This window comes from Chaetura pelagica, unplaced genomic scaffold, assembly GCF_000747805.2.
Source record: "Chaetura pelagica isolate M959 unplaced genomic scaffold, ChaPel_1.0 scaffold285, whole genome shotgun sequence".
NCBI classification, from domain to species: domain Eukaryota; kingdom Metazoa; phylum Chordata; class Aves; order Apodiformes; family Apodidae; genus Chaetura; species Chaetura pelagica.
The window spans coordinates 61,912-87,580 of record NW_009953481.1 but is presented as its reverse complement, the minus strand read 5'-3'; the positions used below and the strand labels follow the sequence as shown (position 1 = coordinate 87,580).

Sequence of the window (25,669 nt, the reverse complement as noted above, 5' to 3'; positions counted from 1 at the left end):
ACTACTTAAAAGAACCTGCCATGCACATCTACGGACCAAATATTCACTGAAATTAAGCAGTTGAGAAATGAACTGATACTGAGGAAGATGCAAGTTTCTCCTGGGTTATTCAGAAAGTCCCTCTGGCCTCAAAAGACCCAGGATTTCACTCCCTGTCCTGGCTGCAGAGAGGCAGGAAAACAAAGTGGCAGTTTGCATCCAGTCTGTAACTTCACTACCTTCTCTTTATACCAAAAAATGCAGTTTCCTTTTCTCTCAACAATCCCCTTCTCACACCACATTCCATTTCAATGCCCTCTTCTGCTTGGAAAATCCCAGACATTCACTTCATTGCCCCTCTTCAGCGCTCTTGAGTTCTTGTCTTGTCCAAAGTCTTGACATCTCAGACTCAAGTTTAATTTTGGGTACAAACTTTCTCTATCCTTTTTCAAACTCTCAGGGTTAGTTTTTAAGGTTGGCACACCGAGGACCATGTTAGACCTGGCTGTACACACTTGAAACCCCAGAGATGTCACCCTCTGCTCAGATGAGGACTTCCATCATGTCTGTATCTGGAAACTCAGGCTTGTGGAGCAAGCTGCTCACTCTGCCTTTGCTGTCAGGCAGCTTCCCATGGCCTGCATTGTCTGCAATGAGAAGAAGGTAGAGTTGGTCTTCAGCTCAAACTCAACAGCAAAATTGTTCAAAGCAAATATAAAACCAGTGGTGAAGCACACCCTAAAGGTATGCCACAGAAGCACAGAACTGTCATGGTTAGGAAAGAACTCTAAGATCACTGCATCCAACTGTCAACACCCCAACCCTGTCCCCCAAAAACCAATAATTTAAAAAAATGCCCATTGGAGCATGTCCTGAAGTGCCTCACCTACACAGTTTTCAAATACCTACAGGGATGGTGACTCCACCACCTCTCTGGGCAGCCTGTTCCAGTGCCTGACCACTCTTTCCTCTAGTCTTACCATTATTTACTCAGGAGGTCAACACCCAGCTCCCTACAACCTCCTTTCAGGTAGTTGTAGAGAGCAATGAGGTCTCCTCTCAGCCTCCTCTTCTCCAGACTGAACAATCCCATTTCCCTCAGCCTCTCATGGGACTTGTTCTCCAGCCTCCTCAGCAGCGTGGCTGCCCTTCTCTGAACTTGCTCCAGCAACTCATTGAAAGCCAAATTTGATCAGAATGCCAAGAACATGTCATGCTGAATTCCCTGCACAATGTCAGTAGGTGTGTTGGTGTGCACAGACCCCAAGGGCAGGCGTAAAGCTGGTATTTAAGAGATAGAGACCCAAGTACCTCTTCAGCTGCACCTCTAGAGAGAAACAGGCACTTGTGAAAGGTCTACATCACTTCACCAAGTTACGGCTTGTCATCTGATCCACCTCTCCATATGTATATTCCTATTTGGCTTCACGTGCAAAATTGAAGAGTTTAAAACATCATGAAGACAGTATACAAATAATGAGGTAGGTGATTTAATCTAAAATGTGTTACTTTGCCAGTGGGGTGAGCTAAGAGACTGTGCATGGCCAATTATCTAAATGTATGATAGATGCTGTTAGGTGTTCACCTTCACCACCATAGCTCTCAAAAGTCAAATTCAGGGAGAAGGACTCAGATTTCTTACAAACAGGAATAGCTTGAAAGGCTATTCTGAAAGCACCACAAAACAAATTCCAATCTGGATTGCCCAGAACACAGTAATCCAGAGTTTCAAGGAATCAGTGATACTCAGCCTTAATGATACATGGCATTTTTTAGAGGGAAGGCTTGCATTTGAGACAAGATGAATGTGTAGGAAACTGGCTTTTTTGAAGTAATGTGTGTAAATGTCTCCCTTGCTAGAGCTGCAAACTGTCAGCTTCAACCTTACAACAATAATTACAATTGTGTTTCTTTACACCACCCCCACCCTCCTCCAAATCTCCAGTTTCTCCTTTCTATTTCCTTCCAGGTTTCCTTTAAAATTCAGGGACGCAATGGTGCCTTCACTGACCAAAGTTCAAAAGAAGAGAAAGGTTTGAGTACGTGAGCAGGTGTTGGTTGTTTCAAGGTGTCAGACTGTAATTTTTATCTCTGTCAACAGGAATAATTGCATTGGTTGGAAACTCCATCCGCTGCAGGCAAGTGGAGCTTTACAGAAGCTGCCAAGCATGAAGCTCTGCACAGCCAGGCTGGGCCATACCTTGGAAAGCTCTCTCCCTATGATTTTATTTTCCCTGAAGAAACCTCCCCACCACCACTTTGCAGATTGTGAATGCCCCTCCATCAGTACTGGGGTGTGTCTGGAGGTGCTTGTATTTTGCACTGATCTGGCAGAGCTCACCCAGTTTCTCACCAGTGACTCGTGTCCCCGGGGGCCGTGGGGCAGGGCTGTGTGACGGGGTGGTACCCAGCCGTCCTCGGCCAGGGAAGGAGGCAGTGCTGGGCCAGAAGAGCTCAGCACTCTTGTCTGTCTGGGTGCTGCTGTCTTTGCTGCCTGTCTTCATGTGGGAAGCTGTCGGGGCCGGGATGGGCATGCAGGACAAGGAGGGCAGCGGAGGAGGCAGCGAGGGTCCCGAAGACTGGTCGTGGTGCTCCTTCCCCAGGAGCAGCCCTGCAAACACATGGTGCTCAGTCACAACCCAGCTCAAACATAAGTAGCTGTCCCCCCCCATACACCGCAGAGCTACAAAGTGCTGGTCAGGGTATGTCTCCAGCCCTTTAGCTTGGCATAGCTTTCCCCCTTTACACTGCCTGTTGCTCTTCTCCTGACAACCACATGGTATTTTCCTACAAAATCAGACTTTTGCAAGCAGCTGCCTTTCTTGCATCCCCTGTTGCATGCACATCCCAGCAGTACACCTGGCACAGCCTCACACACCTCCAACCCCCCTGTCCCATGCAGCCCCAAACCAAAGTCCTGCACTCATCTTTTAGCTGCCACATCACGTCACATGCTCCTACTCAAAGTAATGTTCACCTTCTTCTTTAACCAGGCTTTATTTCTAGCTCAAATTTGTTATTTACTCCCACACAGTTGCAAACATCATCTGCTTGTTTCTGGTTGGCTTTCCGCCATCTACGGCTTTCTAGAATCACTGCAGAACAATTTAATATGACATCCTGGTTTGAGCCAGGATGAAGCCAGTTTTCTTCTAATTGATTTTTTTTTTCTTAAGTCAGCTCTCTTTTAAGTAGCACAGCAAGTTTTCCAGCTAGTGGACTGATTAAGCTGGAATGTTTATGTTACTGCCTTTGCTCTGCTTTGGTTTTGGATGCTAAAGGAGCAGAAGAGTCATGTCTGCAACCCTCCTGTAGGGAGGAGCAGACTAGAAGGGCAGCAAAATTGACCAGAGATATTCCATGCATACAAATACATGTAAAACTCAGTATAAAGTCAGGGATCATGGAAGTCAAGTCCCTTCCTTCCTTCTTCTTCTTCCCTTCTCTTCCATCCACAGTCAGCATCTAGGCAGGACTCCATCTATTCACCACCGTTGATCCCCAGGGTCCTGCATTCCTGACCCTCACAACTCTCCTCTCAGCTCCTGTCTGCTCTGCCCTTTCTCCAGCAGTTCTGGGACATTTCAGAACTGCTCACAGCTCAGGAAGTCCCATGGGAGTTGCTGGGGGTGGGGGGAGGTGACAGGGGTTTGCACATTCCTGAACATACTTGTATATATCTGTACATGTTTTCCGTTGTCATTATTATTTCATTAAAGCTGGTCTAGATTAGTTTTTGATCTGGAAAGACTCTCTCCTTATTCTCCCTCTTCTTTCTCTACCTGGGAGGGAGAGGATCGAGACCATTATTGTTGCTGGTTTAATTGAGGATCCTGAGTCAAACCAGGACACATGATTAAGACAGAATTAAGATACAATGCAAGATTAAAAAATAACTAATATTTTACTTCAGCACAAGGACACACGTCCTTCCCATGGAAAGTGCTCTGGAAATGAGCTGCTGAGGTGTGTGTTCCATGGCCAAGAGCACTTCTGCTAAGCTCAAGTAGAAGAATTAGGACAATGTGATGGATAAGACAAAGGTGAAGTAAAAACGGAGCTTACCTATGCTTCCCTTCCAGATCTTCTCTTCCTTCTTCTCCTCAGCTATCTGGTTGCTGGTGAGCGAGGTCTGGCGCGAATGTGTCCCCGCAGCAGCGGCGATGGAAGGGACGGAGCGAGCTGGTCGCAGGCTGGCACTGTCAGCTTTCCCGGGGTCCTTCCGCGACCGCTGCTGAAGGACCTTAATCATGGCATCCTTCTCAATGATTTTTGCATGGAGATTCTTTATCCTGCCAAAATACAAAAGCCTTGCTTACAGGAATGGAATAAACATTTATATGGGCAGCTCTCTTCACCCTGGGGCAGCTGGATGGGTCCCTGGGAACATGCCCTGCTGCTCTGTCCCTTCTGGTTTTGAATGACTCAGACAAGGCAGCTCCCACCAGTTCTCCTAAGGATACCATGCACTTGGAAACAGGGAGCATTTCTAGCTATTAAGTCAAAACTGGGAGCTCTTTTCTGCAAGGTTAACGGAACCCATCTATTGCTGTGGCTTTATCAGCCCAGCAGGAGCCCTGAGGGCAGTATCCTGACTGGGCTGCAGATTGCTGCTTTCACCAGATTATAAACACAGAAGCAATTTCCACCCTCATAATACACAGGGGCCAAATCTGGAAACCCTCCTTTAGCAGGCTCAGTTAGCCCCACAATTTGGGTCTGTTGTCAGCCAGAGTAAAGACCTGCTGAAGCAAGTAGAAAGGTTGCTTTTGGTTTGTCTAACGTCTAGGATGGGCTCTTGTGTCTCCCTCACCATTGCAGAAATAACAGCACAGTGTGCAAAGCCCAGCAAAGCTTGTCACTTCTTTCAGGCACACTCTAAAGATTCTCCAATCACAAAAAAAAATAGGATTATCTGAGACTTTTCTCCAGGAATAATTAACACTGAATCATATCAAAAGACAAAAAACCCCCTACATGTTAAGATACATATTGTACATGTACAATATGACAGCCAGACGACTATAGCTTTACAAAATCACAGAATCACAGAATCTTAGGGGTTGGAAGGGACCTCGAAAGATCATCTAGTCCAGCCCCTCTGCTGGAGCAATATCTAGTCCAATGCAGCTGCGTTTTGTGAAGCAGTGAAAGCTGAAATGTCACATCTGGAAAACCTGTACGTACAAGGGAGATAGCAGGTAACTTCATGTTGGCATTAATTTTCATAATCAGATGTCTAATTTGCAATGAAAACACCAGATCCTAATCTATCTTTAAGGAAGCCAAATGGCAAACCTCCATTACTTCACTGGAAGCAGGATTAGCTTGCATCTGTGAGTGGAAAAGAAAAACAAACCCAGTAAAAATAATCATTGATATTTTCCACAAGCAACAAATACAGCTTTTCATGGAAAGTGTCTGCAGAGTGGTGTTTTTGTGGTGGGGAAGCCAACACTGAAGAATACATTTTAAATTGTTTTTCAGTAAAAACCTAGAGGAATACACAAACTTTCTCAAGGGATTTTTACTAAAAAAAAAAGTTTTTTTCTATCTTCTACTCTTGCAAATGCATTGTTTTTAATGCTGCTCACGGTGCTAAATTTTGCATGTTTGCTCTTAAATGCCAATATGATTGTCACACAACTTGGATATGTGAACTCAGTGTATCTAGAAAGAGCACTATGCAGGCAAGGAGCAAAGAGCAAGGCAACGGCAAGCCCTCACATTACTGATTATGTAGTGGTGGGATTACAACTTCAGCTTTTACAACCAGACGCTCTTGATTCCAGAGGGGGATTTTCACCAAGATTAAACAAGCACTCGGCTTCCTTGCACGCCAACACTACTTTTAATAGCAGAACAGCCTCTGTTTTGTAAGAAGGTGTTTTTTGGCACAGGGAAGATTTAACAGGAAGGTAGGGAGGAAGTTATTTAACAAATGTAACTCTTTAATCCCTGTTTTAACGATGAAGAGCAATACTAAGTCAAAGTGAAGTTAAGCCCATGCTTTCCAGGCATGCATGAAGGAACAAAAGGGCATCCTGGTTTCTCTAGCCCCATGGGAAGCAGGTACAGATGATGGCCCCTTACGTGTACTCCATGTCCTGGCAGCGCCGGTTGGCTTGCACGATCTCTTCCTCCTCCTGCCAGCCCCGCACCTCCAGCGCGCTCTCGCTGTAGCTGCCATTGCGCGAGTGGCTCGGAGCGGAGGTGTCCCTGGAAAAGTGGTTCCACACAGTGAGTCAGGCTCCTGAGACTGCAGGGTTGGCTCTTCCAAGTGAGATTGGCACTTGCAAACAAAACTCCAAACCCACACTCAAAGCTCAAGCTAGCAGTGGTTGCCTGCCAAGTGGCTGGCTATCTGGCATTGGGTCATCTTGCTGCAGGCTACTCTTGGCATGGGTTTAGTCATTAACGCCATTAATTAACTGGGCTGATGGAAAAGAGAGCACAATGAAATTGTGGGCAACCCCTACAGGGCTAATAACCATCCTGAAGGACAGGGTCAGACATCAGAGGGACTCACTCACTTGGAAAATGGTCCCAAGTAAACAAGACTACCTCAGAAACAAGAAACGAAATTGTACACTTTGGAATTGCTGCCTAGACTGGAGTGCAAAAGAAAAGGATTATTCTGAGTAATGCACTTAACTGCATTTCAAAGGGAAATCTCATTTAAGGATGTATTCCAGGGATTTGGCTTCTAAGAAACTGGAGTGAGAAATTAAGTATCCAGTCCTCCTCTTCACTGGAAAGCTTTGCTGCAGTGCCTTGTGTCTGAGCACCACGCTTTGACATCAACACGCAAACTGGAGACAGTCTGGACAAATGCAACAGGAAGGGGAAGGGGTTCACACCAGAACTGAATGGCTGAAGGAAGTAAGTCAGTTCAGGCCAGGGAAGATACAACAGGGGATATTTGTCCTCCAGAATTTAAAACATCAACAGCAACCTGTTGTTCATCATGTACACCTGGGAATGACAAGAAAAAATTGAGGTACTTTGCAGTGAAGAGGCTTAGCTTAGTTATCAGGAGAACCTTCCTATTTGAAGCTTAATGAAGCAGTGAAAGAGGGGTCTTAGGCCACAAAATTTCCTTTGTGACAGGTTTTTAAAACTAGGATAAACAACCATTTTGTAGAGCGTGAGATGGATGCAGCCATAACCAATCGTCCCAGCTCGCTCCATCGGTGCAGTGAGGAGGAGCTGCCTTACCTCTGCTGTATAATTTGGCAGCCTGAGACTTTGTTGTTGAGGCCATTTGATAAACTTTTAGACCTGGTCAGAAGGGTAAACCCTGTCTTAACCAAATATTGTACCTCACTGGCTTGACACCATGGAGAGGTATATTAGACCTGGCAGCACGACTCAGTAGGGAAAGGCAAAAAAATTCCAGCCTTAAGAAAATATCCATTCCTTACTATTCCCCCATGCTCTCTGCAGTGAAGAGAACTGTCTGCTTGCAGGGAGGCCATCTTACCTCTCTGTTGCAGCTGTGGCTGCAGCATTCATGGCAAAGTGCCTGATCGTACTCTCCTCCAGGTACTTCTGCTCCCACTTGGTCATGTCAGCTTCCAGGGCCAGGATCCTCTCCTCCTTCTCCCGCACCAGCTCCATCAGGGCTGGGGCATTGTGCTCTGGGAGGCTGCTTGCCTGGTAGCTGCCCTGCCTCTGCCAGAAGAAACAGCAATAGATATTCACCCCTTGCCAAGTACAGGTGCTGCCAGCCCTTTTTTCCCCCACATCTTCTTTGGAGCACACAAAGACATTCCCATGTCTTTTGACCTCCCCAGGGCAGGTGGAAACCCCAGGCTAAAACCCTTATGTTGCAGGAGAGGCAGGTTGACCATGTGTGCAACCCTAGCACACATGTCTCTGGACCATGTTGACAGAAGTAGGGGTCCAGCTCTCCCTGATGTACAGGGATTTCATGGGCTACTCCAAACCAAGAGAAAAGCTAGGAAAGAAAAGTTAGTAGGAACAAGAAACAATGAAGCTTCAAAAGATAATTTTCTTGTTGGGACTTCATTCCACAGCTGGGCAGTGCTTGGTATGCATGGCAGCTATTACCAGAGGGTTCATATATAAAAGCAGAAAAAAACCCCAACAAGTGGCACATAACATAGCTACATGTAACCTATTTAAAACAGCAGCTGGGAAAATAGCCCAGACACTGATTTACACCTATATCTTCTGGCACATTGTTCTCCTGTGTCCTCAGAAGATGACTTCTGTGGTGCATCAGGTAACTTAAGTTATTGGAGGGGCAGAAGATTCCCAGGTGCTGTGGGATTCCCAGCTCCCATGGGATGCTGACAAGCAGCAATGGGTGTGTAACCCTGGGTATCTATGCTTTCACAAAAGCACTTTCCCAGGCAGGTTTTATCCCACCCAGTTACGGGCACTTAATTAAACCCCCTTAGTGGCATGGGTAGCTCCTTTCACTGCTGGTGGAGAGCAGAAGAGGCTGGAGGTGGCTTAGCAGAGGTTCAGAGCGATGAGCCTATGCTGGGGGAAGAGGCATGAAGCTCTGGAAGAAGTCAGTACAAGTAAATGTGTTTTGTTGGGTTTTTTTTTCAATAAAAAATGCAAGTCATTTGTTACACTTTAAACTCCACTGTGCACAGAATTGTGTTAAAGGGGAAAATGTGTCTCGGGAGCACTGGTTTCTCATCTGTCCTACACCACAAACTTCCACTGGCAAAGAGGTTCCCTGGCACAGTCCCAGCACACCAGAGCCTTTGCCTTTGATGCAGTAACATGTTTGGAAGCTGCTTTTGGGAAATGCAATATGGAATGCCCCTTAGCAGCAACAGCTGCAACTCAGCTCCTGCAAAAAATACCACTTACACTTCAGATACTGCTCAAACTCTGGCTGGAAGGTAATTGGAAGGCATAGTCCTGGTCTGTAAATGGCATCTTGGAACACTGCAGGTGCCTTTTACCTTCATTCTCAGTGAAAACCTCTGCCAGACCTGCATGCTCAGCCTGCAATGCTAAGTCAAAGGGATTATTTTTTTGTCCCAGTTCATGCATCAGTGATAATGAAGATTTGCCATTTGGATGTGGTTACCAACAAGCCAGGACCAGAAGAGATTCTGGCTCACTGAGTCTGGTAAAAAGGAGAAAAAAACTCTTTTATTTTTCTCTGCAATGATAAACTATTTCAAAAGACATAACTTTGGTAACTTAAGAAAATAGCTCTGAAGCAAAAACTTGGGGCATTTTGAAGCAAGATGATTCATTGCAGGGTTGTGGTTCATAAAACAAAAAGTGGAAATAGTAAAAAATATCCCAAAGCCTCCTCTCACAGCTACAAGGTGAGATGTGAAGTCAGAGCATCTTCCTTCTTAAAACCTGTTAGAGGGAGCTGGTGTAGGCATCTGAGAACTATGGCAACACAAAATGCAGCTGCTGATTACAATGCCAAAAAAATTCAAAAACAAAGCAATCTCTATGTTACAGAGGAATTTTCTGCCAAAATAGCCTGAACTCCCAAGACAAGGACTTTGTCAACAGTTCATCCCACTTGGTTAATACATTGATTTGTCCCTCAATTCCATCTCAGAAAACAAAAGCTTTTCTAGTTCTAATTTTACCTACACTGGAATTTTAATTGTTTTCTCCAAGATTCTTTCATTTACACCAGCATTAGCATGTCATACCCCAGGTAATTTCTTTTTTAAAGAAAAAGCAGGCTAAGGGGCAATTGAGAAAAGCCACTAGAAGAAGACAGGAAGAGCAAGCCCATATGGACAGGGCAAGAGAGACTTAACATACTTTAACAGCAGCAAGGAAGAGCCAAGACAGATGGGAAGGGAGAATAGTGGACAATGATGCCACTGCTGGGGGACCTGCCTTGCCCTGGGTCTGCCAGTGAGAAGGGGATGCTCTCAGGTCAGGCCACCTTGTGACTGCCAACCACTGATGTTGCTCATGGTGCTATTTCCCACCCACATCCTGCCAGCAGCATCACAGCCTCTGCCTTCCAGAAGGACAAGCTCTGTGCAACAGCTGCTTAGGCCTCCACTAATGGCTCATAAATAAGGGTTATTGTAGCAGATGCACTTCTTGACAGAGATATTAGTGAGCCTTTCAAGAGTTACAAGTGCATCATGCTTTGTTTATGTTGCTGTTTTTTCCCCAAGTGGTGCTTTGATACACTTGGTACATCTGCTGGCCAATGACTGTGCATTTGGCACTTGGTGCTGGCTCTACCCTGGAAATCCTCCTGCCACCTCCCCAGGCTTCTTTCCCCACTTTTCACAGATGACTGGATTTGGGGATGGAGGAGAATGTAAGAGATCATGTTAGCTATCCAAAAGAGTAACTGTGCATAAAATACATACAGAACACTATCCCTCTGAAGACACATGGCTGCCAAAAAACCAAAGGGACAGAAATGCAAAACTACACTTCTAGCCTATCTGGACTGGAGTGGTTTTAAATAATTTATTGCCTGAAGATGATGACACCATTGGACTCAATGATCCTTATGGGTCTCTTCCAACTCATTACATTCAATAATTTTTTGTTTTGTCTCCAGATCTGTTATGGACAGAGGTTTCTGTAAATGAAGTACACAATCACTGTCCAGACTGAATATTGCCTAAGCTCTTGATTCCACCTAATTCCACATCATCCCACTTTGCATTTTCAACAGCAGATCTGCCGAAATCCGTAGGCTAAATCTCATGCTCACATGTACTGCACCTTTCCTCTCTCCCTTTGGTGTCAAGCTGATCTTGCACAATCTGGAGATTTCTGGAGAGAAACCTGGAAGGATGCTCTCCCTTGGCAGGTATGGCAGGACATATGAGGGTAGAGGACCTCCCAAGGGAGCCAGGACCTTTCAGCCCCGCAGCAGGCAGGGCTTGGCTGTGCCCAGCAGCTCCACTGTGGAGCTCCCCCATCTTCTGCTGAAGGTCAGGAGTTAGAATCATAGAATGCTTTGGGTTGGAAGGGACCTTCAAAGGTCATCCAAGTCCAAGCCCCTGCAACAAGGAGGGTCATCTTCCACTAGATTAGGTGGCTCAAAGCCTTGTCCAATCTGACCTTGAACACTTCCAATGAGGGGGCATTCACAACCACACCCAAAGGAAAGTCTTCGGTAGAAAGCCCAACAACCTGAACTCACAAGCACGTAGGCACCTGGCAGGGCTGCAAGTGACCATCCCTCTGTAAAAGCACCACCAAAGGCCCCTCCTCACCTGCTGCATCCGCAGCGAGTCCAGCTCCCGCTCCAGGCGTGTGCGCAGCCGCCGCTCCATCTGCTCCCGCTTCTCGCAGGCCGCCTGCAGCTGTGTCAGCGCCTGCTGCAGCTTCTCCACCTTCTCCACGTAGGCCTGCTTCCTGCGCAGCTGTGAGGGACAGGGCTCAGCAGTGCTGGGGGCAGAGAACCCCCACCCCAGGCCCCCAGCACCCCTGCGCCCTTGCAGGGCAGGCATTCATTGGGCTTGAGCATGGCTTTGGCCATTTGCTTCAGAGTTTCTCCAGTTTCCCCTTTGATGGCCAGGGAAAGGGCATGGCAGACCTCACTGGGGCAGCTCTACCCCTTTCAAAGTGAACAGATTATCCACCCACTGGGGATCTGCTAGCCAGGAAACCACCTGGTCATTTCTAAGCAAGAGCCATCATGGTGGTGGATACTCTATGGGCAAGCACACAGGCTGGCCTCAGCTAAGAGAAATCCTGGAGGGTTTTATTGATTGGTGACACTCAGCACATTGTCTCTGCACCCAGAGTCTCTTTTTTTGAGCTGCAAATCTGTTCAAAGCAGGTGGAACAAGCAGAGTGTCAGCAGCCAGAATTGCTCCACTTGCTCTATCCTGCTCATGGGCTTGATTGTGCTGAGGTGTTGATGTGCTGGCAGCTAAAGTGGGGCCCTGCTCATGTATATGATGCCATTACTGAAGGCTAAACATGACACAAGGATTTTTCAATACAGAGTTTTACAGCCAGAGATTGCTCAAGCAGCACAACCCAAAGGGAATCTGCAAGTGGACTGCGGATGTTCAGGGTGCTTAGCAGCTATCCCTACTTCTTTTGGCCTCCTGCAGTGCCACCAGGCATGCAGTGACACCACAGGGTATCCCGCTGGAGGCTCACAGCAGGAGCTGGCATGTTACAGAGTCCTCGGGGACAGGAGGCTGTAGTCAGCAGACATGCTGGGCATCAGCTGAGCTGGGCACCGGGATGGGCAGCAAAGCCTGTGCTGAAACCTGACCCCTAGCCAAAACCTGACACCAAGAAGGGACAAACTCGGGTGGGCCACACACACCTGGGTGTCCATGAGCCATCCTCATCCCTGGGCAGTGTGGTATGAAAACTTGCCCTTGGGGCTGCAGCAGTGGGGTCTGCCCGCTCATCCCACAGGCTGCAGTACCAGCCAGGGGAAACCCAGATCCCCTCTTCTCCCCCAGCTTTTTGTAATTCATTTTATCTTCACAGGCATAAATTTACAAATGTTTGTAACTATTCAAATATTTAAATATAACATGATATTTAACATAATATTTAAATATCTATAACTAAATTTAACTTTCTAAAGATATCTGCCTGGTAGTAAAGAAAGCAACAGTGCACACAGACTGAAGCTGTAAACCCCAAAACGACTCAACAAACCTCAAAAGACCCCAAAACACTCTTGATTTAACCCTCTGACTTGGAAAGGGAGGGTGAATCAGTTTGAAGGCTGGATCATGTAGACTTTTCTAAGCCTCAGTTGGACCCCATCTGCAGTCTGGGGGTTAATAAGGGATGCTTGAGGTCATTGCCATGATCATTAAGATTCTCTTTAGGACTTCTAGTCTCCCTCATTTATTTGTACACTTGTTTGTGACCTGAAGCAAAGGAGGAGTCAGAAAAACACATTAACCCCAGCTGACATTGAGTAACTATATAAATAAGAGAGGCTGGAGAGGTGCTGTGAGCTGGAGAGGCCAGGGCCCAAATTATATCCCAGTGCCTACCTCATTTTTAAGTACTCAAATCAGTATTGAAATTAACTGCAATGTAGGCTAGGATACAGGAGCTATGGCCACAAAACATTTGTGTCTAAATATCTAGGGGATTTAGTGAGAAGCTTGCTGCCTTGTTCCTGGGCATGTGGAGCAAACAAATCCTAGTGCTGGGTCCCCTCTCCTCTGTGGGGCTGCCCTTCACCCAGAGTCCTCTGCTTAGCCCAGGACTTCCATGCTGCAAAGATGTATTGCTTTTTACTTGTGTGATGCTAGATTCAGCTAGGTCCCCTCCCACTGATTACAATGATAATTAAATAACTTTTTCTTGAAATTCACCTTCTGCCACACTAAATCTATCCATGTCACAGGTGAAATACAGGTTTGCTCACAGCAAAAGCAAAGCTCCCCAGTCAGAACCAGTGACTGGCAGTGTGACCTCCCCAGCCCTGCTGCAATCCAGGCTAACACTTAACATCTCCCAGGGCTTTCCATGAAAATGAATGAGATTATAACCCCCACTAGTCTCTGGCAGCAGCACGAAGACTGCATTCCTCAGGAGCTCACAACTTGGCAAGATAGACACAGTGGTGGCTTCTTGCTGAATGTGCTATTTTGGCAATAGGAAGGTGCCTGTGCCACCTCGCAGCTGCATGAGCATGTATCAGAGAGGGGAAAGGGGGTCCCCTGGGGTCCCTCCTCAGCAGCAAACCTCATCAGGTCTCTCATGTCCTGCTGGATGCCGGTGGGTCCATCTGTACTGCAGCAGACAGAATGTGGCTTTGCAGCAGCCCTCTGAGCCCCAGGGTTGACATGCTCATGCATGAGTGCACCTTTGCCTGTGGGGGAGGCAATGTACATGTGTCCATCACCTTAGAAAAAAATGTTGTTGCAGATACGCAACAAGACAGTTCCCACATTCATAAATTTATATGGAGGTTCTTGAGACAGATCTGGCTTTTTATCCTGCCTGTAGATGCATAAGCAAAAAATTCATCCACGTTTAAAAAATGAAGGACAAAATGTTGTCATTTAAATTAATGGGCTTGTCAGTGCAGTATGCATCTGTTAGGGAGGGGGACTGCAATCAGAAATACATGACTCTAAGCTCCACGACCTCACAGATACACAGACTCAAATCAGAAAAAGCTGGATGGCATCTGGAAAGGTACCAGCCCATCCTCCTGCTGCAAGGGAAGGTCAACTCTACCTAAAACCTAGTGCATGTCTATATAATCTGCTTACAAAACCCTTCAGGAGTAGGGACTCCAAACCTCTTTCTGCAAACTACTTCATGGCTTATTTTCCTTTACTGCCAGAAAACTTTTACCCTAATGCCTAATCTGGCTTTCTCTTATGCAATTTAAGCAAATTACTTCTTGTTCTCTTTCCAAATTGAGATGTACTAGAGCAAGAAGCATTTAATGAAACAATTCGCATATTCACAACATCAGCAAACTTGCCTGAACACTGTCCTTGTCCCAGGGCTTAGGAAAATAAAGATGAAGAAGAGCTAAGGCTAAAAGGGTTTGATCGAAGCAAATAAATCTGAGTAAAGATGACTGGTCTCTTGGAAAAATATCTGAACTAGAAACAGAACTCCAGTTTGAGCTACAGAGTATCTATTCTACGTATTTGAGTCTCCAGTTAAAGACTGTTAGAGAACCACCCTAAGTAGGTTGTTTCAGTGTCAATTACTCTAACTCTTTGTTTACAGCCCGATTTGCTCAGCTTCAGCCTGCAAACACTGCATCTCATTATTTCTTCTTACATTAAAAAGCAATGTTTAATCTGGCTGACAGCAATCCCTTCTTCATGTTCATGCGCACGGACTGGAGCTCAGCCACCTCTTCACTCTAATTGTTCACAGCAAATAACAGCTCCTGGGCCCCAAATAATTTCTACAGCAGTTTTCTGAGCCCTTTCCAATTATTCAGTCTTCTATCCAAAGCATGGAGCAGACACACAATTCCAGCAGCAGTCTCCTAAATGACATATAGTGATAATACCATCTACATATTTTTGAATTAAATCCTTCTACTAGCAGGCACTCAGGATAATGTAGATTTACATAGTACTCTATATTATGTTAATTCCACTTACTAGCTACTACTTATTTTTCAAGCCTTGATTTAAAAAGCTTTTAAACCTAATTACATTCTGGTGGTAGAAGAAATCTGGGTGGATTTACAATGCACTGCATGAGGTAGAGCTCTGTTAATAATACTAGTAATTTTCATTTGAGTGATTTTGTGTTTCCTTCAAGATATTCTAAATTATAATAAAAATCCCTGGTTTAAGATGAAGGTTCAAGTCTTCAACAATATCTGCTGCATATGTGTCAAATTGAGCTCCAGAAACAACAGAAACTGTTGAAATGATGCTCTGATTTAGTGACTGAACAGGCCAAAAGCAAGGGAAAGGGAGCAGAGGAGATTGGGCAAGTGCTGGCAACACCTCACTTGAGCTGCATGACACTGGCTTGAATAACTAAAACAAGGCAGATGAGATAAAATTCATTCAAAATCCCTCTAGAATGAAAAATTCAGTTAAACACTACCAGGCCAGTGTGGGTTTGCTCACACTGAGGGGTCTGACAGACAAACTCTGGCAAATACCATTGCATCACCTTCAGATGTTGTCACCTGAGATCTACAATACCACAGGCAGGAGGTTACCACCTCCATAACATCTACCACACCCTGGGCAGATTAGCAGCTCTATAAAGGGGAACATTCACCCTCTCCTCAGCTCTGCCAGTCCACAGTCCAGGATCCTAACTGTGATCCCCAGCAGAGGCACATTTCTGTAGGATGACTAGACTAGAAACTGGCAACTGCAAAGCTCTTAGAGACAGAGCCCTAAGGCTGCAAATGTATTCACTACAGCCCAGAAGGCACAAGGTAGCCTGCACCACCTGCATGGAAACCTGCATCTATGCTTCTGCTGCCCTCACTGGTGTGTATTCAGCAAGTCAATGTTACCTGCCAATACCCCACTGACAGTCTGCAGAGCAGGCAGGAGCTAAACCTTCTTTTTCCATTTCCTGCATGGTGCTGCTAGGAGCAGACATTGCCACCTAAAATGTTCATTTATTCAGCCACTTTGTGATGAAATGCAAATAGAAAACCTTTGGTTGCTTTGAAGGCAAACAGTGTCAAGTGAATTATGTACAGATTAAAGGTACAGTGGCTCCTGCAGCTGCCCCTAAGGGCCTGCCCCAAATACACTGGGATGGTGAGGAGGCTTTAGTCTAACTAACAAAGGAGCAGTTACACTTAGTGTGATCCTCTTCTTCCATCAGAGGCAAAGAAGATTTTAAAGATTTTAAAATGTTTCTAAATAGGAAATCAGAATGGTCTAATGGTCAGGAACCAAACAGCAGTGCCTTCAGCACTTACATATATATATGTATACACACACACACACACACATATATATATATATATATATACATATAGCAACTTAAATCTTCCAGACTCCAAGAAACCTAAGTTAGCCTGACAGGGGGTCTGGTTATCCTGATTTAAAAAATCAAAATATCACTGAGGGCAATTCAGCCTTCATCATTCCAAGACAATGAACTAACTGCAACAAAGTTACCTGCAGGTATTTGAGAAAGGACCTTCCCTGCTCTTCACAAGACCCCTTGCATCTATGCACCCAGCAGGCTCCTGTGGATTTGTCCCCAGGCCAGCCCTGGGGAGGGTGCAGGTGGGCAGTGAGGCAGAGGAGGAAAGGCCTGCCCAAGATCATGCCAGCAGTCTGTGCCAGAGCAGACTCAAACCTGCCAGGTGCACATCCTTCCCCTCACCCATGGCCTGCCCACTCCAACAGTAAAGATTATGTTTATTTTATTCCCCATAAAGCATCCTCCTTTTTTGCTGGCCAGAGGGCTAGAGATTTTAGGGCCAAATAGGTCTGTTTTGAGAGTCTTGCCTGATCTGCCAGAGTGCATAGGCTTTCAGTTAATTATTCAATCCAAAACTTTGGGCTGAAGGTCTCAAGGAACAAAATAAATCTAGATTCAGGGACCTCCAATAATGGAGAACTGAAATCACTCTTAGTTACAGTTAAAACTGAGCATTATTTCCTCTTTGAATTTGTGTCACTCCAGCTTCCAGCTACTAGATGTTGTTCTGTATTTGTGTGTCAGTTTGAACTGCCCTGGCTTCCTGGGATTTCTCTTCCTATCTGAGTATCTTTTTTTACTATCAGGTTTATAGAAGCCTTAAAGACCTCTTTGGTTTTGCACAGATGGCACTTCTTGGGTCTCGTGGTAATGCAGGTGTTTTCCAGCTCTCAAATAAAACCTGTAGCTCTAAATCCTGGAAGGTCTGTCTCCAGCCAGATCAGTCAGCTCTTTTAAGAACACTGTTCAGATGCGAAGTTACCAAGCCCTACACTGTGCATATCTCAAAGGTCTCCTGGAAATTTTTTGGGAGAAATGGAATGCACCAACATCACGTTTGTATTGCAGTCCCCAGTCAGTGAGTAGTCAGCTTTTTATTTTATATTTCTGCTGAGTCCTACCATTACCTCAGCTACCAGCTAGCTGAGTTTGGTGCTGCTTGTTACATGTTGAAGGCTCTACTCTGAAGGCTCTACTCTGAAAACATCTATGGTTGTGGCCTCCTTTGCTTGCTTGTTTGGCTCAATATTCTATGCATTTCCTTTATAAGGAGACCAGTTCAAGGGGAGTGGAAAGACCCACCACACCAGGGCTAGAGGAGATTCAGGACCCAGATGGAGAAAGCCCTCATCATGAGCCACCACTAGCCTCAGAGCAGAGAAATGTTGCCCATGCCTCACCTCCTCTTCCAGCTTGATGACCTTGGCTTGCGCGTTGTTTAGGGCCTGGTCGAGGATTTCGATGTGTCTCCGCTGGTCCTCGTTGGCAGAGCGCACAGCTGCCAGCTCCATCTCCAGCTTCTCCTTCTCCTTCAAGTGCTCTTTGTCTGCAAGAAAGACAAGAACAAGAGCTGCTCTAGGAGGACAGCTCACAGGGCCTGTGCCACGTGCCACAGGTAAGCTGCTACATCCCTAGAAAAGCAAAAATTGTGTGAAGCAGCAGTGAGTGGGGCCATTACAACACAGTGCTGAGTCACAATGAGCAAGATGTTCCTACTGCCAAGACTCAGCCTCTCCATGCCCAGCCTCACACAAGCACCAGCAGCAGAAACCAGTGGCAGCTTGGGTGGCATCTGCACTAGAAGAGCTTGCAGACCCGAGCACTGCCTTGTAATTGTCCATTCTGCTGAACTACTAGCATGTTCCCTGACAAAATTTTGGCTTGCACCTGCTACTCCTTTCCCACATGACACCCAGGACAGCCCACATCAAGGACTGTTTATAGCTGCCAGCTTGGATGTTGCTGCCCTTCTCTAAGAAGCAAGAAACTTCAGCCATGTGGATGTGAGCTGTACTGTGCCTGGCCCATTTTATTTGCAAGGATGGAGATAATGAAATATAAAACATGTGAGGAAGCTAAATAATAAACACAGATCCATGCTGAACAGTTTGAAAATGGAAAGAGGGGAAAACAATAAAGAAGAGAAAGATAGGAAGCATCTGATCAGGCTTTCTCTGGCCATACAGAGAATGGGGGGCTTTGGGAGGCATTCCAACCCTGTGGGGGCCCTGGGTGACTTTCCAGTACTCCTCCAGGGGTCCAGCAATCAGTACTTCTCCCTTATTAAGCACCCTAAAGCACCAGAGTGAGACTAAAACATGTAGATAACCTCTGTGATGAAAAATCATCCCTGTTTTGGGTAAGATTTAAAATTACATTAAAAAAAACCACAACTGGCTAAATTCAGTCAGCTTCACTCACATCTTTTTCTTTGGCAACAAACTGCAGGCCCACCACTGACTTCATTGGCAAGCTGCCTGGTGGAAGGCTCAGCTCCATCCACCTCTGCCCTGACAGTGCTGAGAAGCCATTTCAGGGAACACAAGCATCAGTCATTGGATCCCTGACATTGGACCACAAACAGTTAATGACTGGAGGGAGCAGGGGATGGATTTCAAAATCTGGCCTTCCTTCTAACTGACAACAAAAATAGAGCACTTGGCAAGCCTCCAGGAAGGGAAATTTCCTCAAAAAATTAATTTGGCATCAATTAAGCCTTATTTTGATTTTATATTTTTTAAACACAGTATTTTTACAAGTGCTGCACAGACTGTGTGTCACAGTTTGACTCAGGTCCGACAACAATGCTCTCGATCCCCCCTCCCCCCAACCCAGGTAGGGAAGGAGAGAGAGAAAAAGAGAGAGACTTGGCTGGATTGAAAACTAAACTACACAGCTTTAATTAAAACACTAATGAATGATACAAGAAAATATATATACAATTATATACAGATATATTCAGGTGTAGGCAAAAGCCTCTCGCCTCCCCCCACCCCAGCAACTCCCACAGCACTTCCCTGATCTGGGAAGAGTCCCGAGGAATCCCGGAGCTGCTGCTGGAGAAAGAGCAGAGAGTTATGGGGGTCAGGAGATCTCGAGCCTAAGGGTCGACGGTGATGGATGAACAGAGTCCTCCCCGGACGCCGGCCATGGACGGAAGAGAAGGGAAGAAGAAAAAGGAAGGAAGGTGTCTTCTGTGATCTCTGACCTTCCTCTGAGCTTACGTAGATATATGGAATGGAATATCTTTGGCCAATTTTGCTATCTGTCTAACTCAGCCTCCTACGGGGGGTCACAGATCTCCCCATAGTGTCTGAGCCGGCAGAGTGCAGGTGCAGCCTTGAAGCCTCAGTAGTTAGAAAAACATTCCACTGTCTTATCAGCCTAGCAGAACACACTGTTGCTAGTTACAGGAAAGCTTACTGAAGGAAAAAAAAAATCACTAGAAAGAAAAATTGGCTTCATCCTGGCTCAAACCAGGACACTGTGCCACCAACTGCCACCATAAGCCATCTTGGTATGACATGGCCTTAGTCTTCCAACATCAGCAAGAAATTTTATATTGGACATGCAGGTCTCTTCTTTTAGTGCAAAGACATTCACTTCAATCAGATTCACCAAAAGGAACATCAATATCTATTGTATGAACGTGTAAATCTGGGCACATTATCAAGCAGCTAATTTCATTAGAGGGTGAAGAAGCTGGAAGCTGAATGCTGCTTCAGGCCTGTGGCACTTCACCATCTCATGCTGGGACCAGAGTTGCTGTGCTTCAGATTTGAAACACGTATTATAGGAGGACAGCACATAGCAAAATAGGATTTGAGACCTTCACTTTCCATTTTCATCCAAGGAATTCAAAGCACTCAACTTGCTCTGCTGCATTACATTTTCTATCCCACCCTAAAAGAAGGACACAGGGCACATTTTTGTTCTGTATACAAAATGACCACTGAACCCCCTAGAAAGCTGACAAGAAAAATTTTACTTAACAGCTCTCAACACTTCTTCATGTTGGCTTCTCACTCCAAAATGCTGGAGGCACATTTTCGAAGTACTTTCCTATATTGCACTAAGTTTTAGGAAAGAAGGTCTTTGTTGAACATACCTTAAATTCTCTTCAAGTACATGCAGGTACCCTTGAAGTCTGAAAATACTGATTTACTGTGCTACACTTGCATGTACCTTCTGCCCAGGCATGTGCTTTTTACCTAACAGAATCCAGCTAAGAACTCTTTGTACTTCCTGGAGGATCACTTCTACACCCCGTGACTAAACAGTCCCCAGAAGGCCACTCTGCTGTAGTTTACAGTTGTAATCTCCCAACTTTCCGCTCACTGCCTCTGACTGTTGGACCTCAACCCACTGAGGACATGACACTGATACCCTGTGGCTGGTAGAATAAAGAGAAGGATGAAGCCAACAGCCTACTTCAGTGCTTCATAAAAAGGCTTTTGCAGTTGTCAAGCTGGGTAGGTACACCAAGGGTAGACCAGTCTTGACCCCACTTTGAAGCAGAAACACTAGGCAGAAAGATACACGCAATCTGCACTGACATTAATAATTATTATCAATCATAATGTACTTAATAAATGGGTTGGTACATGGTTACATATGGTCATTCACCTAGCAGGATGCAGAAAGGTTTGATGCTCTGTTGCCAGAGGAAGTCATTAAATCTCCATTGAAACTCGTGATGGCTTTCCTTACCCTACAAAGTACTGCAGACAGCTTAAGCATGAGCTGACTTACAGTTAGGACATTTTCATTCGCATGGCATATTCAGGGAAGAATTCTACCCTCACGCATTGAAAACTGAAATCAGATTTCCCACTCCCCTTCACTTCAGAGTGCAGGGTAAGTCCCACAGAATAGAGGCATTTGGCTAAACAACACCATTCCTTCAGGATACCCTTGGCTCTGGGTGCAGGGATGCAGAAGCATTTGGCTATACAACACTGTTTCTTCAGGATGCCCTTGGCTCTGGGTGCAGGGAGGCAGCAGCTCCCCACCTCCCTGCATGCAGCTCACAGCTGTGGAAGGAGAGGACCAGGAGCTCCCTTTTACTCATCCCTGAAACTTTTGCCTGGGCCCTGATTTGTTTCCTGTCTTAACACCAAATGGCTTAAAACCCAGCTCAAAAACATCTACTGTCAGCATTTTTTTCAGGCGGATTCATTTGATGGGAATATTTCTCTGCCTGGAATATTTGGGACAAAGATACACACACACAGCACAGCTGCTGCACACTCCCACAAAGTGTGAGGCTCTAGCAACACACTGCAAAATTGTCTGTGCATCCCCACTAATGGGTCCAGAGCCACGTGGATGGGCACAGACCTCAATCTGCCTCAGACACCTGAAAAAACAGCCCCTTGGAGAAATCCCTGTTTGAACAGAGCGTCTGTAAGTCCTGAAATCCCAGAAAAAACACACAACATTCTTAGACTCCACCAAAACAAATGTTTCCCGTTATATGCTATATCATAAGCTTTCTCTACGCCCTTGAAAACACCCTCAGTCTTCCTGCCTCTCCCTTTCCATAGCAACCTCTCAGCCTCCTCCTGACTGGCTCTTGCCTTGCCTGTGCCTATAAGACTTCATTGGTCACTGCTTTATGTCTTGCCTTAAAAGAACGTTTTTCTCTGACAAAACATCACCTAATTATCATGAAACTAACAGGCTGTGAGTGCTGTCCTACTCTCAGTACAACAGCAGCCTTTTTCTTAGGCACAAATGCGTAGCACTTAATACTTTGAGGCATGAAGCCTTTGCTTACTATTATTACAAATAATAAGAGTTTTTCTCACCTCTAGTCTTCACCTCAGAGTGCACAACTGCTCTGCATTGTTGGACTGTTAATGGAGAGCTCTGTGAGGAACTGAGAAATGATCCCAACCCATCTTGTCTTGCTAGACTTCTTTTTCAGGGAGTTTTCTCTACTGTTGGAGTTCTATCACATGCAGCATTAATCCTGCATTTGCAGTATTACTAAGGATGACCGTTCAAAAAAAGCCTCAGGATTTTTATCTTTCCTTCTTCATCTCATCACGAGCCTGGCTTAAAAACTGTAGCTTTCAGGAATATGCTGATATTAGAGTCTTTTTATATAACTTGGGTTGAGGATGTTAAGAGCCATGTTTTCAGGTTGTTTTCCATAAATGTAGGGACCAGAAATCTGTTTTTATTTTCCTAATGAAAACTAAAATTTGCACTTATTAATCTGACTTAATAAGCTACTACCTTGAGGAAAAAAAAACCCGTGAGTTTCATGACAAACCTGCAGCAGCTGAAGGGAGTGCACGTGGGCACCATTTTTTCTCTTCTAACATTACTATTTCAGTCTCAGTAGACAAGTGTACACATGGCAGCTAAAACAATCTGCACTCCCTCTCATCTCAGTTTTCTGCCTGAGCATCCCCATCAAAGGATGTAAGGAAGGTGCAGAAAATGCTTGCAAAACCACCAGATTGATAGTGGGCTGCAATCCTGGTCATGCTCTGTCCCTGTGGAAGACTCACAAATAGCAGTGTATAGATTCAGTCACTGACACAGGATTTCCAAGCAAAGCCCCTTATGGGCTCTCAGAGGAGTGTTTTAAGTTTTAAGTTGATACCCTGGTAATCGAGGTCATTAATGCACGTGCCCAAAGAACATAACTGAAGAGGAACCTGCTTTACATGTGCCCATTTTCTATTCTTGGAAGCACTCTGCATCACATTGGTAACATTTAGCTCTCTGGCCCAGCCAGGAGACACTCCAAGCATCCCGTCCATCTTATGTGATAGGATTCGAAAAGCTATATTTGTAAGCTGTGAATTGATAGCAGTAATATGCTGAGTGCACAGCACAAAAATGTATTGCCAGATATTTATCAACAGAAGCACAGGGCATGTTTATGTGCTGGAAAATTACTCAAATTGAGCCCATCCTGGGGATCTAACTCCCCCTTGTAGCTACTAGTACATGGGAACACCGCCAGGCTGTCTCTGTATGAAGACAGCAGACCCCAGTCTGCAGTTCACACCGTGCAACTTACCCCATGTGAACTCCTTCCCAAGGATGCCAGGACTCACATAGTGATGATATTTTCTTAACAGATCATACCCTTGGATTTGCAGCAGTATCTACAAGCCCTTATGGCATCTGCTAATATGGCAAAGCTAACACAGTCAGGGAAAAGATCATGAGATTTTCTTCTGGGTTGTGCACACATACACCAAATTCTCAGTGAAGTTGTCATGCTAGCATTGTCACTGCTGGCAGGAGCCAGGAGAAGGCTCTCTTGCATTTGGAGCAGCTGGTGGACATTGCAGGGCTGGTGGTGAGGCATGCTGAGTATTACCAAACACCACACTACTAATGGAGGTGGCCAGTTTTCCACCTAAGGATTTGCAGCTGCAGCTCATCTTCCAAGGAAGCTCTTGGTGCAGTAAACAAAACTGAAGGACCAGCTGTATACAGCACTTAGCTTCAATGGGATTTAAGCCCACAAGGTCCTGCACAGCTCCCAGGTGGTCAAGCCCTTCTAGAAGTATGCTGAAGATGCTTAGGACACACAAGAAGCCATGTGCTGTCATGCAGCATCCAGCTGCTTAGGTTCTGGCTGGTCACATGGAGCTGTCAGCACATGGCATGAAAATGCTGCAGCACTGTGCTCAGGCACTATGTGAGCCTAAAACGTGACAGGAATGGGTGTTTCTCATAGCAGCAGAAGTTGTGAAATCTTTGTCTCTTCCAACCTTTGTAAAAAGGAGGGTCCAGCTCTGCTCTGCCTCCTCTTAGTCAACCCCTGTCACTCTTAACAACTCAGCAGATGTTGCTCTGGGCTTATTCCAGCCAAGAGAAGAATCTGGGTTCTTTAAAAAGCATGCATCTCCAGCCATGATCCATGCAAGCAACACTTCACAATTTTAGATCAATATTTATCATAAATAAGCTAAGTTGTGTTACCATTATCTCCTACTGCTGCTTATGGTGCTCAGAGAGAAAAAAAAATACCACAACAGCCAAACCAATCCAATCTGTAGCTTAAATAAGAGTACATGATGAACTAGTCAAGTAAAACCAAGCCTTAAGGACAATAACAATTAAGAGTGGTCTTATTAAGAGCAGAGTATTCACCCCCAGATATACAGATATATACAGATATGCGTGCCTATATAAATATATGCACCTTCAAAACAGATGAGCACAGTACTCACTCTGAGTGACAAAAAGGCCCTCTGTTGACTTATCCTCATGCCCATCGAAGTCTCTGCTGGCTAGTTGCCTATTGGCTGTCTCCAGTCGTTCTGCAAAAAAACAGGAAATACTTAAAGTATAAATATATGTATATAAAATTGCAGGCCAACCAAGAAAATATGATGCATGCCAGCAGAGCAGTATAAATAGACTCTCTGAAGGAGGGCATTAAAATGGAGGCTGACACATACATAAAAGATGAGGCCTTTGACCTCTGCCATGAAGCTGGGTTCAGATTTACAGAAACTGGGGGAAAAGCTTCTGCCATCCACGGCTGATGCATCTGAACAGTTCACTTCTCAGGCTGTTCAAAATGCACAAGGCACTTGCAGTCTCAACTGCCCAGCTTTGATGGGGACGGGTGCCTTCCCACAGTGGAGTGCAACCCCTGGTCCAGCCAGATGCCTGGGGGAAGGCAGCCCCCAGCCTGGTGACACCCATCCTTGGCACTGCCCTGGGAAAGAAGCATTTTTCTGCAGCAGGCAACAGTTTCTCTTGGGAATGGCTGCCTTCAGGTGCCCCACTCCTCCAAAAACATCATTCAGAGCCCTTGCACTGTTCCAACAAGCATGAGCCAGCTTGCAGAAGGCATTTCATTGCCCAAAAACATTTCAAAGTACTCCCATCAGGCACCTGGACACTTAATAGCTCAAAGTAAAAGTCGTAGTCAAAAGTACTGCCTGAAGTTGGCTCTCGTATTTTCCCAGAAGGTTTCTTTGCAACTGGGAGGTGACAGCAGTTTTGTCTTAAGTCAATGAGAGGGGCCTGACTTCTCCAGAAGTTTATCTAAAACACATGTGAACCCACTCCTTTGAAGCCTGCTACTCTGAAGCTTGTGAGATGTGGAACACCATATAAACTGGGGGGAAAAAAAAACACAGAAAAGCAAGCATAACATACCACGGAGATCCCTGTTGAAGTCATGAAGTCTCCTAATTTCTCCTTCAAGTTTGTTTCTCATTGCTTTGTCCAAAGACTCCCTCTTAGTGGTGGTCTTGACCAGGCTCTCATAAGCTTCTGAAATCCTCTGAATCTCTACTTCAAACTGAAAGGAGAGAGAGCTCCCATTAAA

At 45.5% G+C, this 25,669-nt stretch overlaps 1 protein-coding gene across 1 annotated transcript in view; it reads right to left on the bottom strand.

Moving 5' to 3' along the window:
* Nucleotides 1-497: 497 nt before the first annotated feature.
* AMOTL1 (angiomotin like 1) overlaps nt 498-25,669 on the bottom strand; it is a 74,524-nt gene continuing 49,352 nt past the window's right edge. The window contains exons 5-13 of the mRNA XM_009998511.1: nt 25,498-25,642; nt 24,558-24,647; nt 17,754-17,899; nt 11,193-11,342; nt 7,463-7,653; nt 6,073-6,198; nt 4,045-4,271; nt 2,321-2,590; nt 498-626 (exon numbers count right to left, since the gene is read on the bottom strand). Of these exons, the coding sequence (XP_009996813.1) occupies nt 523-626; nt 2,321-2,590; nt 4,045-4,271; nt 6,073-6,198; nt 7,463-7,653; nt 11,193-11,342; nt 17,754-17,899; nt 24,558-24,647; nt 25,498-25,642 (1,449 nt within the window). The 3' untranslated portion in view covers nt 498-522. The remainder of the gene's footprint in view (nt 627-2,320; nt 2,591-4,044; nt 4,272-6,072; nt 6,199-7,462; nt 7,654-11,192; nt 11,343-17,753; nt 17,900-24,557; nt 24,648-25,497; nt 25,643-25,669) is intronic.